Raw genomic sequence first — 14,753 nt, 5'->3', positions numbered from 1 at the left:
CGTTAGCATTTAGCGTGCGCTAATCATTTGCACGCTCTAAATCAGTTAGCGCATCTAAGTAAAAGGACCCCTAAATTGCAAGCGACAGAAAACACCCTCCTCCCCCACCTTCTTTTTGCCATCAGAGCTAGAAAACTCCTTCCATTTTCTGGCGTTTGGTGCTGCTAAGGTGAGGCCCATTCTTGGCTTATTTAACTTCTCTCGTGGGCGCCTCCGTTGCCTGAGCCAGCTCAGCAGATGAAGGGAAGCCAGGGGGAAAAAGTCCCGGAAGAGCTTCAGTAAGGATGTCATCGATTGTCTTTGCAGGAGGGAGATGGCGGATATTAAAGAGGAGATGAAAGAAGAAAGAGCCAGGCGGGCAGCTCTGCAGGTGAGCTTTTCTACTGCTTTGTGCCAGGGGTGGAGGGAGGAGGCGGCCCGCAGAGGTTTCTGTAGATGAATGCGTGCTTGTGGGACAGCTTGTGAGGCCTCAGGTTGCCATATGGAGGCGTGTTTAAGAGAGGGATTCTGCTACGTGCATCTCTCCACACACTCTGCTAACCGGTGCCAGGCCAACCGTTAGGCAAGCAGGGTAGCAGCTTCTTGGGGGGCATCAAAAAGCAAGAACACACTCAACCCCTCCACTCGAACAAACAAACCTCCTCCCCCTAAAAAAAAAAAAACAAAGGAGGTATTTTAACCAGTAGGGAGGGTGTGTGAGATTTCAAATAACCCATTTACCCAGGGGGGGGGGGGTTAAGTGACTAGCCCAGAGTTCACAAGGAGCCAAAGTGGGAATTGAACCCAGTTCCTCTGGTTCTGCACTAACCATTGGGCTACTTATGGCATCAGGGTGATCGTAATTGTTTGGAGGGGGGTGCAAGGCCGAAGGTTTGTGAGGGCATCGGATACCCTTATACCAGCCCTGCTGCCGACATCTGTGTGGATTGTATAGCAGATCCATTTCCCTGGCATTTGAAATGACGAGCATGGAGCTGGGGTGGTAGCCTTTTCTGTATCCCTGGAGCTAAGATGCCCCCAATCATTAGGGGGCTGGAAAGCTGACTCTAGAATAGTGGTCTCCAACTCAAACTCTTTGCAAGGCCACATTTTGGATTTGTCGGTACTTGGAGGGCCTCAGAAAAAATAGTTGATGTCTTATTAAAGAAATTACAGTTTTGCAGGAGGTAAAACTCTTTATAGTTTATAAATCTTTCCTTTTGGCTAAGTCTTAATCATAATATTGTAAATACTACCTGGCAGGCCGCAAGTTTGAGACCACTGCTCTAGAATGATATTTCCCCTTGCCCCAGTAGCAGAATTCCAGGAGGTTGTTTGTTGTGTTCATCCAAGGTTTGGTCTTGTTTAGGATTACCATATTTAAGGACAGGAAAACCTGGATGCATGGCCCCTACCCATTCTGCCTCCAGCCCCATCCCCAAAAAGCCTAGTCTCTTTTTTACCGACCTCCAGGCCCCAAAATGTGTGCATGCATGTGATGACATTTGCACATGCTTGTTGAAGGCCCTCCAGATGCAGCCGGAGCTCCAGGCTTTCCGAAACCCAGACAAACTGCCGGGTTTTGGAAAGTCCGTCCGGGAAACCCGGACAGTCCTCCAATGTGGGTGAAACATCCTCTGTCCCTGGTTTTCCTTCTGCAAGTTAAAAGCTGATCCAAGCGATGCAGGTGAGAGTCAATACAGAAAACACACAGCAAAAATTGTGGTGTGGACCTGACACGGTCCGTGTTTCGGCTGTAATCGCCTTCTTCGGGGGTCCAAATACCAAACACCACAAGCTTAATTTTGCAGAAAAGCATCCAAAAATGTGTGGCGAATGTCACCAATAACTGGCAGCGTTGTCTGCATCACACTAGAGAGTTGCGCGGGGACAGAAATCCCACTCGTCCCCGGGAAATGGAAATGGATCTGCTATACAATCCACACAGATGTCGGCATAAAGGCTGGTATAAGGGTATCCGATGCCCTCACAAACCTTCGGCCTTGCACCCCCCTCCAAACAATTACGATCACCCTGATGCCACCCGTCCCCGCCAAAGTCCCACCCGTCCCCGTGAGGACTCCCACCCGTCCCCACCCATCCCCGCGAGGAATCCCTCCGTCCCCACCCGTCCCCGCGAGGAATCCCCTCCGTCCCCGCCCATCCCCGCGAGGAATCCCCTACGTCCCCGTGAGGAATCCCCTACATCCCCACCCGTCCCTATAAACTACAGAAATAGTTATTTCATTTAATTATGCTACTGAATTAAAGGCTCTTGTAGAAACCCATTTAAAAATAAGTAAAAAGACTTTATTAATTTGGAAATATTAATTGGGAAGAATACATACTTTGTAAACGGGTTTCTACCAGAGCCTCTAATGTTTATAAATTTTTATCAACACAACTAATATACTACTTTATCCTTAAGCAAAAAAAAAAAAAGAATTTTTTCCCTACCTTTGTTGCTTGGTTTCTGCTTTCTTCATGTTCTCATTCAATTCCTTCCATCCACTGCCTCTCTTCTCTCTGTGTCTTCCATTTGCTCTGTTACTGTGTCTCTCCCTTTCTCCCCCCTCCCAAATTGGTCTGGCACCCATCTTTTTCCCTCCGCTCCCCCCATAGTCTGGCACCTCTGTCTTCTTCCCTGCCAGCGTCTTCTCCCCATTCCCTCTTCCCCATTTCCTTTCAGTGTCCTTCTCCCCCACCATCTTCCCCATGTCCTGTCAGGCAGCATCCTTCTCCCCCCTCTGCCTTCCCCATGTCCTTTCAGCGGCCTTCTCCACCCCTGTTTTCCCCATGTCCTTTCAGTGGCATTCTCCACCCCTTTGTCTTCCCCAGTGCTTTCAGGGTCCTTCTCCCCCTCCTCCCGTTTACCCCATGTCCTTTCAGCGTTCTTCTCCACCCTTGTCTTCCCCAGTACTTTCAGCGGCCTTCTCCCCCCTTAAGCGTCTTTTCTTCTCCACTCCACCTTTCCTCCCTCCCTTTGTGGCGCTTTCGCACCCGACCGACAACAGAACAGGCCCGGTCGGACAAATCTCCCTGTCCTGTAGCCGCGAATCTAAATTACCTTCTTACAGCAGCTGGAGTAGTGAAGCTGCTGTAAGAGGTAATTTAGATTTGCGGCTACAGGGCAGGGAGATTTGTCGGCCGGGCCTGTTGTCGGTCGATCGGGGGACCTGACCGGCTGTGCACATTCTCCGGGGCGGACAGCCCCCTCCCCCCTCTTTCGTACGCCATTGCCTTCTTCCTACCTGCCCTGCCGCACACAGCCGACCGGAAGTCTTCCCGATGTCAGCGCTGACGTCGGAGGAAGGGAGGGCTTTGCTTAAGCCCTCCCTCCGACATCAGCGCTGACATCGGGAAGACTTCCGTTCAGCTGTGTGCTGCGACAGGACAGGTAAGGAGGAGGAGACTACCCTCGCGGCTCGAGTGCACTGCGATCCAACCCCGCAGGAACCCCGCGACCCTCGGAGGCGTCCCCATGGGATCCCCGTGACCCTAGGGGGCGTCCGCACGGGATCCCCGCGACCCTAAGGGGCATCCCCACGGGATCCCCGTGACCCAAAGGGGGAACCCGCGGGATCCCCGCGGGTCCCGCGGGATTCCAGTCATCCCCGTTCCCGTGCAGCTCTCTACATCACACATCAAATCACAGTTAGTTAGTTGTCCACGGTGTGTATGCTTTCAAAGAAGAGAGTTTAAAAAATATTTTTTTGGTGGGGGAAATCTGTTGTAGAATGTGACCATTCTGATGTCAGTTGGGGAGGTCTTGGCGTCTGTATTTAACCCCTTTGGGAGCATCACCAAACTGTTCCTTTCTTGCTTTTCAGACAGAGATTGAGAAACTGAGTCATCTCCTGCCCCTCTAAGGTGGCTTCTCCCGAGGCCCGGGAGACCATTTGGAAGCACTTCTGGCAGTCTGCATGAGCCGAGTCGTTTCAAGTCAAGAGAAGTCTGTGACGGAGCAGATGTGTCCTAGTGCCGAAGAAGTGCCTACACTTGATACCTAAGTGCCTTTTGGGGTTTGAAGTGCTGGTGGGAGTCATTCGTTCCTTGGTGTTATGAACTGACTAAATAACACAGAAACAGTATTCTGACACTAACTGAAAAGAATTGGGGGGGGGAGGAGGGGGGTTGTTTTGGTTTTAATGAGACTTGATTGTTACTCAAACTTGATGTAGAGCGGTGGGCTATGGGAAGACAGAGTCTATTTGTTTTGCTGGCTCTAGTGAGAGCTAAGTTTACCTTCAGACGGTTCTAGAACTCTACAAATGCCTCTCTCGGAACTCCCTGAGTTTTTATGGAATCGCCTTCTTTCACGCGGAGAAGAATGGTGGTTTCTAAGAAAATGCAAGCAGTTGAGCATGTGGGGGGGGGAGAGGATTTTCAGGGATTTCCCTCTTCCTCGGCACCCACAGCATTCCTTTCGCAGCAGCCAACGCTTTTTCTCACCGTTCTACCACCTTGACCTCATCGAATGTGATCACGCCAAGAAATGAGCCATTTTTGGATATTAATCTGAAGTCTCGCCACAGTGTCATCTGTTCCCTAGCACAAAATAATTCCCCTGCTGTCCTGGATCGTTGTATCTCAACACCAGCCATGGAACTCCTGGGAAACTTTACCTTTGTAGAATCTGCCTTATGATGTCCCATTTCTAACTAACGAACACCTCCATTTTGCTTTCTCTTATGTGCTTGCATTTATTTAAAAGGAAAAATCAGTTCAAAAGAGGTTGGGACTGTCTTCTGTAATCATTCCACCAAGACAATGAAAATCTCAGTGGGGTTGGGGGGGGGTAGGAAGCAGGGTCATTGTATATCTGGATTATCACTGGTGGCCATGTCAAAAACACACCATAAAGTCAAGGCCAGATTCAAGATTTTGGCACCCATAGGCAGGACTGGGAGGGCAAGAGCATGGATACCTTCCCTTTGAGCAAGGTAAGCTAGGGAATAGGGGGCATCCACTGGAAACTGGAAAGCAGGAATGGGGGGTGTTGGGACAGGAGTGTCATGCTGCTATCTCCATAGTGGCAGAAGGAAAAGAAAGCTCCCTATAGATGAGGGTATGTGGCATGTTCACTATTTGGCTCCCTAGAGCAATTATCTGGGTTGCTCTGCTTAAATCCAACTCTATGTTGTGAAGAACAGGCTCGGCCAGTCCTGGTTTTATCACCCTCCCATCGATGGAGAAATTGGAACTACAAGTCCATAGATGCAAAGGGTAAAAACCAAATGCAACTCAACCTGCCCAAGGAGCTATGTAGAGATTCTGGTACTATGAAGCTCCTTTTTAGAAGATTGGAGGTAACTAGTTTGCTCACGGGTGGGGGAGCTAGGAGCAGAGCAGTCGCTACGTAACCCTCTCTGTCGTACCTGTCTTTTTTAGCTTGGCAATCTCTTCCAACTTTTTTGGACATCTGTTTTAGTCAGGATTGGGATCTGTGGCCCTGAGCCTTTATTTGCAACTATCCTGGAAATTTCCCCCCTCTTTCATGTTCCCTAACAAATTACTTTAGTCCAGTCATTGCAGTGAGAATCCTGAGCTGGAGGCCACTCACCCAACTCTTCTGTGAACTCCCAATCCAGCCACTAGATGTCACCATTGTACAACGACTATGATTCCCTTCCTCATCCAAGGGATGTAAATACTGCTTTCACAGCATCCTCAGCCCTAGCTAACCTGGGGTGGGGGTGGGAATGAGGGGGGGGCATAAACCCAAGCCAGGAGCAGAACCAAGGTCCCTTTACATTGCCTCACTGCTGCTAGTCCATGTACTTCTTTATTTTAAAAAACAGGTGAATACAGTTGAGATGTGAATTATTTAATGTCTAAACTTCCTGAAACTGAGCATGTGACTTTAATAGTGAGACTGTCCTTTCATACTGGGTACACAAATGTTTAAAATGTTGTTAAATCCTTTCCGTTCAGATATGAGAGAAGCCTCCAGTGGTTGACTCTTGGATATTGTAATTGTTATAAATGGACTCATGTGTTCTTTTTTTATGCAATATGTAAAAAAAAAAGAAAAGAATATAAAGTATTAATATACTGTCACAAAGTTTGAGTGCTATTTGTGTAATAGGTAGAGATAACTAATGTTCACTGTTTTGGACCCCATAAATTAGTCTTTTCACTATTGGTTTGCTGCTGTTAATTTTGGAAGATTTGCTGCTTTGGTAATGGTAAAAAAGCAATACTATTTTGTCCTAGCTGGTTGTGCCTGTTCTTGTGGATTTCTGTACCATGAAAGACGTTCAAAACCCCCTCCCGGTCTCACATTTTGGCACTGATGATCAAGAGCAGAGCTGGTGATCCCAGAAGCAGTTGGCTTTCAGGATATCCAGAATAGAGAGTCGGACTATGCAAATGGTTGTTTGTGGAAGTCCACTCCAAATCTTTGCAGATGGTACCAAAATCTGCGATGGTGTGGATAACACCCCATTGATCCCTCTAGTTCCCAGGACATATTCGAAATCAACCATAAACTGGCTAAAATTCATAAGTGGTTGAATATTAATCAACTTTCTTTAAGTATCAATAAATCCACAACTGTGCTTTTCTCAGGGAAAGAAGGCGTTCAACTCATTAATCCAATCATAATCGATAACAAACCTCTTAATCACACTACTAATACAAAAATCTTGGGTGTCATAATAGACAATAATCTCACCTTTCGACCACACATTAGCTCTTTGGTTAAAAATTGCTTCTATAGACTAAGAATGATTCGTTCGCTGGTCCCCCTTCTTGATTCTCCATCTCTCAATACTCTAATTCACTCCCTAGTGATCTCAAAATTAGACTATTGTAACTCTTTATTAAAGGGGGCTTATCTCAAGGATATTAGGCGCCTCCAAATTATACAAAACACCGCAATAAAGGTAATTTCAGGTTCTAAAAAATTCGACCACGTTACGCCTCTACTCCAACATGCCCATTGGCTTCCCATTTCATATAGGATAACATTTAAAATAGCTCTTTTAGTCTTTAAGACATTAAAAAATAATACTCCAGCATTTATAGATAGACATCTGATTCCGTACAATTCACCTAGAGTTCTCAGATCATCCTCACAATCCACCCTATATGTTCCCTCTTTAAAAATCATTGGTACTCGCCGTGACTTGATTTTCTCGGTTACTGCTCCAACAATTTGGAACTCACTCCCTCTTTATTTAAGACTTGAACCAGACTTGCAAAAATTTAAGAATAGCTTAAAGTGTCTTCTTTTTAAAGAAGCCTTTAACTAAAAGTTTTTTGTTTTTTTTTTTGCTGGTTATTTCCTACTTTCATCACCCTTCATCAAATTAAGATCCCCTTCCCTTTTAACTTTTCTTCTGTTCTAAATTTTTTCTCCCTCACCTTCCTAATGTACTACCCCATTTTGGTTATTTTATTTTAAAATTGTATTTTTTCTTTCTTTCCTACCGTTTCATGTGGCATGTCACCCCAGTTTGTTTTTTACTTTTTTAAAGTAGTCATTTTTAATTTTAATGTATTTGTGATTTTATTGCCTTTGTAAAACGCTTTGTAATCTGAAAAGCGTTTAATCAAATATTATAATAAACTTGAACAGGAAGAAGGACCTAGCGAAACTCGAAGACGTTGGCAGCTGTGAGAGTAGGCCACCAGGAAATTGGTGCCGGGAAGGGATATGCGCAGTGGTTAAAACTACAGCCTTGGCACCCTGAAGTTGTGGCTTCCAACCTGCGCTGCTCCTTGTGACCCTGGGCAAGTCACTTAATCCCCCCCCCCATTGTTCTAGGTACATTAGATAGATTGTGACAGGGAAAAATGCTTTAGTACCTGAATAAATTAATGTAAACCATTCTGAACTCCCCTGCCCAAATTAGGGTCCATTATTGTTCTTAATCACATACAAAACACATTCCAACAACATTCGCTGTCCCGTGGTCATTTTTCTTTTTGCAACAGACGATTGAGAGTAAAGAGCCTTGTTGAGGTCAGAAGGGACATCAGTTGAATTTACATAGAAACATGACGGTAGGTTCCCTGTTTCCAGTCCGCTGGTGTAGAGAGTCCCTTGCAGTGAAGAACGTAGGGAGAGGGGAGACATGATTGAGACATTTAAGTATATCACTGGTCGTATCAGGGTGGAAGATGATATTTTCTTTCTTAAAGGACCCTCGGCCACAAGAGGGCGTCCGCTGAAAATCAGGAGCGGGAAATTTCATGGCGACACTAGGAAGTTTTTCTTCACCGAAAGAGTGGTTGACCATTGGAATGAGCTCCCAGTGCAGGTGATCGTGGCCAGAAGCGTGCCAGATTTTAAGAATAAGTGGGATGCCCACATCGGATCTCTACATGGGTAGTGTAAAGGTGATGCCATCAGAGTGCGATTTCTAGGAGGGTAGTTGGGGGGGAGGGTTAGTGGAGTGGGCAGACTTGATGGGCTATGGCCCTTTTCTGCCGTCATTTTCTATGTTTCTATGACATTTGAAAGACAGCTGCTGATCCTGTGCCTCCAGCTCTGAATCTAGATACTGTACTAGCTCCCAGTTTGACAGATATTGGTCCACCCACAGTGTCACCCACCACCTCAGGGCAATGTGTCCAGGGCTGTGGGGACAAGGAATATCTCTTGTGGGCCGCGGAAGGCGCCACAAGGAAAGGAAAAATCAAAAGGTTTAGAACAAGGATTTTGCCCACAAGTCAGGTAAGTTTTTCATGAAAACCAGGACTGGATTTATTTGAGTTGCCAAAACAGTGAAATCAAAAACAAAAATAATTTGTCAGGACTTTCCACCAAGCAATCCAGTCTTTTCAAAAAAACAAAACTCAATTTCAATATCATATCAATACAGTCTTTCAATCCACATGTAAAAGTGTCCTGTATTCATTAATGATCCTTAGTTTAAAGTTTTTCCCAAAATAAAAAAAAAAAACTGACAAGAAGAAAATAGTCTCTTCCCTTTTGAAAGTGTCTTTAGATCACCGTCAGTGACACAGCACTGCTCTTCCTCAGCAATATAAATTATGCTGACCAGGTGGTGTGCTCCACGTGTTGTAATACTGCTACAAAATAGAGCCCTCTATCCCACCTCAAAACGTGGGGCTAAATCCCCCCACCACACTGGCTGGATAAAGTGTAACACAAAAGATTAACAAATGTCAGTTTTACAGTCTCACACTTCTGTACTGCTCTGCTTCAGTTTCAGCAGGGCAAAAACACATCCTCAAAAGAAAAATAAACCAAAACAGTTCACTGTCCAAGGCAAAAGAAATTGAAATACTTTTTAGGCAGATTTTGTACTTGCCTTGGAGAGACACACTTCCATGGGTTGATAATCTGATTGAACCTCTGTGCCTGGTTCTGATTCCAACTCCATAGCTTGTGAAACTTCAGAGAGGTCAGGAGTCATCTCAGTCCCAGCTTCAACAATCTCCATGCATTCTGGGGTTTGTTGGTCCTGCAGAGCTCTTAGTCCTGAGCTAGGCTGCCAGTACTTTTCTTGTGACTGTTCTCCACCTCTCCAATTCTCCCTCTGCCTTTCCAACTGCTCAGACCTGAGATTATGGAACTTGCAACCCCGCCCAACCTTCCCAGGTGCAAAGCATTTCCGGTCACAAGACTTGGGACGGTGAGGGGGGAGGGGAAGTCTGTAGCTCAACCCCCAAGCTCCCTCTGCTGGCTTTAGTAAGAATAGCAGGCAAAAAGGAAAACTGTTCTTTAGCTTGAGCAGAATGGGAACTGACTGCTCTAGGCATGGGCCTTATACTAGGGCCAGTCCTAGCAGGCCTACCTCGCATACCACAACAGGCATCACCTTTACACTACCCACCTAGAGATCCGACGTGGGCATCCCACTTATTCTTAAAATCTGGCATGCTGCTGGCCACGATCACCTGCACTGGGAGCTCATTCCAATGGTCAACCACTCTTTCTGTGAAGAAAAACTTCCTAGTGTCGCCATGAAATTTCCCACCCCTGATTTTCAGCGGATGCCCTCTTGTGGCCGAGGGTCCTTTAAGAAAGAAAATATCATCTTCCACCTCGATACAACCAGTGATATGCTTAAATGTCTCAATCATGTCTCCCCTCTCCCTACGTTCTTCACTGCAAGGGACTCTCTACACCAGCGGACAGGAAACAGGGAACCTACCATCATGTTTCTATGTAAATTCCACTAATGTCCCTTCTGACCTCAACAAGGCTGGAGCTGGGATGTGTTTTGAGGGTGGAAATAGGGTTACCAGATTTTCCTTTTGGAAAATACCGGACCCCCCTAGACACGCCCCCAGGCCTGTCCAGTTCCACCCATCCCGTCATGCCCCAGTCCCGCCCCCAAGCCTGCGCTAGCCCCATCCCAGCCCCCGCTGCCTGCTTTCGGGCAGGAGGGCTTCCGCGCATGTGCAGATGCCCTCCTGCCCGACGAGGACTTGCTAGAAGCTTTTCCAAAACCCAAACGGCTGGGTTTTGAAAAGCCGTCCGGACCTCCGCACATGTCCGTGAAAATCTGGACGTTTGGTAACCCTAGGTGGAAGGATTGAAGGCCGTTCAAGGTAAGTCAAAAACATGGCAGGGGTTTTGGTAAAGATGTGCTCAATTGGGTGCCAGTGCCAGAGCCCTGAGGCATTTTTTCCTGTATGGTTGAAGCAGTGACTTTGTCAGAGGAGCCAGAAATGGCTTGAAGAGTACAAGTTGTGGAGAATCAGTCAATGCGCTATTGTTCTGTGGCCTGGAAAGCAGGTAAGATGGGAAATTTGGAGATTTTCCTAAGGACTTTCACAGATGTGCTGGAGATATGGGGTGCAGAGCTGAGCGTGGTGCATTTTTAAAAATAAAGTCTTTGGAGTAAACTCTCTCGCTTTGCTGGGGGGAAGGATCATTGTATTGACTGTAACACAAAGTTGACTCCTACCTTGCATTTGAATTATTCCCAGTGATAATCGTAGTGTTGGCCTGGAAAGAAGGGACTAAAAGTCTTGGAGCTAAATCTCATCATTTAAACTGCTTCCCCTCGTCAAAAAGAATTCCAGGATTTATTAGTGTTTGCCCTTTGTCGGAGGTACCAACAACCCCCAAATCAGGCAGTGAAGGAAACCTTCACACACTCCTTAGAAGAAAGTGTCAGACAGGACCAGACTTGCCGCACTGCTGAGGAAGGTGTCCTTGCTGACCGATGTTGGTTAAACTTCTCCCCAGTCACACCCAAAGAGATCTCAGATAGGCTAAAGAGGCTGTCAAAAAAAAAAAAAAAAAATCATCCAGCCTAGACATATGTCCAGTGAAACGACTGTGCCAGGCGCCTTCCACCTTCTGCCTCTGGCTGACAGACCTGACCAAATACATGCTTAAGCAAAGGCATCTACCCCCCAATGCTGTATCGGTAATCACACTCACACCTATACCAAAAGCCCCAGGCCTCGGCCTAATCAAGGTCGAGAGTTTCAGACCCATAGAAGGACTACCCTGGCCGGCAAAGCTGTTGGAATTCTGCATCAACACACGATTATCTGATTTCATTAACCAATGGGACAGTTTCCACAACAGGCAACAAGGTTTCAGAGCCATGCACGGTACTGAAACACGTCTACTGGAACTAACCTGAACAGCCAAGAACTACCTGAGCAAGGGCAGACAGTCCTGATGCAGTTTGACATCTCAGCCGCCTTTAATACTCTTGTCTGCCCCCGGCGTAGCTCTATAATTGTTCACCAGCTGCTTGCGCTAGCCTTGGTTCCCTTCTGATGTCACTTCCTGTCATGGGACCAGGATGTGACATCAGAAGGGAGGCAAGCAGCAGGTGAAATTTGTTGCTCACACTGGCAAACATTTACAGAGGCCTAATTTCAATTATAATGTGCCACAAAAAAACATTTGCTCCATTTAGGGCCTCTTCTATCAGGCATCAGGCATCAGGCAAGAGGAGCAGCAGAAGCAAGGAGGAAAACAAGAGGAGTAGCAGGAGAAAGGGAGAAAAGCAGTTTTAAAAGCAGAAACGAGCAGAGGAGGGAGACAGAGAAGAGCAGGAGGCTAGGGGCAGGGCGAGAGTTAGCTCCGCCCACCCCCACCGCGTCGGAGAGTCAGCAACCGAACTCCCCCATAAAAGGGGGCGGAGCCAATGGCACGCACCAGTTAGGCACGCGGCGAAGGCGAGCGGCAAAGGCGCTCGCCTTAGCGAGAGCGCCTTTGCGAAGGGCCTCAAGAAGGGCCAAGTCACTACACCCAAGAGCACAGGGAAGGACTGAAAGGTAAAGAAGCGGCAAGCACAGAAGCACAGAAGGTAAGAATAAGCAGGCGCAGAAGGGACGAACACATTCAAGCAGCAGTAAGGTAAGGAAGAGAAAAGACAGCACACACAAGAAGGCATCAAGGCAAGAAGCAGATATAGAAGGAACAACCACACACAAGCAAAAGTTGGGCAAAGTTGTGCAAAGGCAGCAGGCACAGAAGGAACAAACACACAAGCAAAAGTAAGGAAAGGTAGAGCGTAGGCAGCCCACACAAAAGAAGAAGGCAGCAAGGCAAGAAGCAGGTGCAGAAGGAAGCAGGCACAGAAGGAGCACGTAAACTTAACTGTTTTCTTAAAGTAGTAACCCCGATGGAAGTAGAAGGTAACCAGAAGATGAGCTTTCCAGTGTTCTGCACGAACTGTCATATGTATGACTACCTCCCCTTGGGGAGACAGTCATACGTATGCAGTCGGTGTCAGGAGCTGAAAAGCTTGAGGAAAGAAGTCAAGCGACTTGAGGACAAGATACAGGAGCTAGAAGGACTTTACACCACAGAGGACCCTACCAGGGCATTTGAAGACTTCAAGAGTGAGAGACACATCGAGAAGGAAGTCAGGGAACTCGAGGAATTCATTGAGGAAGCATACAGGAGGAGGGTGGAAGAGAACGAACTCCAGAGGAGAGATGAAGTTACACCAACACCAACTTGGAAGGGGGAGCAAGAAGCAGGTGACCTCATAGAAGACACCCACAGAAGAATACCGCACGAGGGGGAAAAATTGGCTAGTCGATGCCCAGAAGAAGAGAGAGCGAAGCACGCCGAAGACATTGACCTGAGACCGAAACAACAATTGAAGAAGGGAAAGTCAACGATCCTGGTGGGAGACTCGATACTGAGGCATGTGGACAGCCACATAACAGGAGTATATATGGTACTTCCCTGACTATTTTTAAACTTTTTATTTTTTGGGTATCGCTTAGAAGTAAGATTAAGCGATTAATCAAATTTTAAATAAAACTTGAAACTTTTAGGGAGTGGCGGGATAACAGTATTTCATCTCTCCTTTCCATAGCTCATTCTTTGAGCAGCATCTATGCTCCTCTTCTTCCTTCTCTTTACTGTCATTATTGTAGTTCTTTTAATCTTTCTTGGCTTTTTTTTCCTATTTCCTTTTGCTTTCTTATAATTTTATTGTACTGTAAACCGCTTTGCTACTGCTTGTAAAAGGCGGTATACAAAGAGTGATAAACCATCTCCTCTACCCTTCCATATCTTATCTCATGTGCAGCATCACCCCTCACCTCTACAGCTCTATCTCTTGGGCTAAAGCTACCAACAGGATTCGGCATCAATGAAGAGTCTTTATTCAAATCTTTTTTATTAAGCAGTGACAACAGCAGGTACATCAGTAGTAGAAAACAAGGTTCACAATTTCAACCAACAACCGCGGAGGACTGGACTCTGATGTCCTCCACGATCAAAAGCAACACCCCCACCCCACAGAGAGAAACCCCCACCCCCCCACCCCTACCACCCCCACCCAGAGAAATGAAGAGTCTTTAAATACAGTCCTGTTCTGGGGCATCGCCACTCTCACTCCCCACAACAGGAAATCCTGCTTTGGAGGGGGGCCAGGATGTGGTAGGGCTTGAACACAGACCTATGCTTAAAGGCCCTGCACTGGCGCCAAATCCTCTTGCGGCTTGAGCTCAGGCAGAGGGGGATGATGGGGGTGGCAGTATCGGCAGCATGGGCCCAGCAAGGGATGCTGGACATCAAACATGGAAGGGAAGATGAAGGGTGTAGGGAACGGAAGATAAGATGCTGAATGGAGGCGAGGGGAAGAGGGAATGCTGTACTACAGGGCCTTGAGCTGCCCCTGAGATGAAGGGAGTGTGTGGCTGAAAGTTCACAGGGTGTTGGATATCCTTGGATCGACTTAGTCAATGACTGTTTCCTAGGAGATAGGAAAGAATGTGTTTTGAGAGTGTTTGTTTGTGATGGTGCTGGAGAAAATAGCCCGAATAGGCCTCGACGATGAAAACAACAATCCCAATGTAGGAGTCATGAGGGAAAAAATGTCAATCATTCAGCTGTGGATAATCCAAAACTTGCTTTATTAATAAACAGCACAATAGGTACTCTAATTTATTTACACTTATTTACTATGATTTTAAAATTTGTGGCTCAATTTGATTTTAGCTTGGTGAGGGGGGGGGGGTGCTTCTGAAGGAGAAGTGAGGAGAATGAGCAGAGGTATAGGCGCCGGCTGACTAACTACAGGACGTGCCTCTCGCCACGAGAGGCACATCCCGTATGCAGTCAGCTGACGCCTCTCCTCGCCGGCATTTTGGGGCGCACCTAGAATCCTCCAGGGCATGCTAGTGTGCTGTGGCGTACAGTTTGCGATACACTGTATTATATAATACACAAATATAACATAACTAGTCTTATAGCCCGTTACATTAACGGGTGCTAGAATATATGTGTGTGTCTGTCTTTATTTTTTTTTCTCTCTCCTTAGCCGCTTTCTGTATTTCTGTCTGTCATTTTTTTTTTTTTCCTTGGC

At 46.7% G+C, this 14,753-nt stretch overlaps 1 protein-coding gene across 2 annotated transcripts in view; it reads left to right on the top strand.

The window, feature by feature from the left end:
- SH3D21 (SH3 domain containing 21) overlaps positions 1-6,043 on the top strand; it is an 89,893-nt gene extending 83,850 nt beyond the window's left edge. For both annotated transcript variants that reach the window (XM_033955882.1, XM_033955883.1), the window contains exons 16-17: positions 307-370; positions 3,810-6,043. In XM_033955882.1, the coding sequence (XP_033811773.1) occupies positions 307-370; positions 3,810-3,848 (103 nt within the window). In that variant the 3' untranslated portion in view covers positions 3,849-6,043. The remainder of the gene's footprint in view (positions 1-306; positions 371-3,809) is intronic.
- The last annotated feature ends 8,710 nt before the right edge of the window (positions 6,044-14,753 follow it).

Source organism: Geotrypetes seraphini, chromosome 8 (genome assembly GCF_902459505.1).
Source record: "Geotrypetes seraphini chromosome 8, aGeoSer1.1, whole genome shotgun sequence".
NCBI lineage: Eukaryota > Metazoa > Chordata > Amphibia > Gymnophiona > Dermophiidae > Geotrypetes > Geotrypetes seraphini.
The sequence above is the reverse complement of the archived record's forward strand: the minus strand, read 5'-3'. Positions and strand labels throughout refer to the sequence as shown.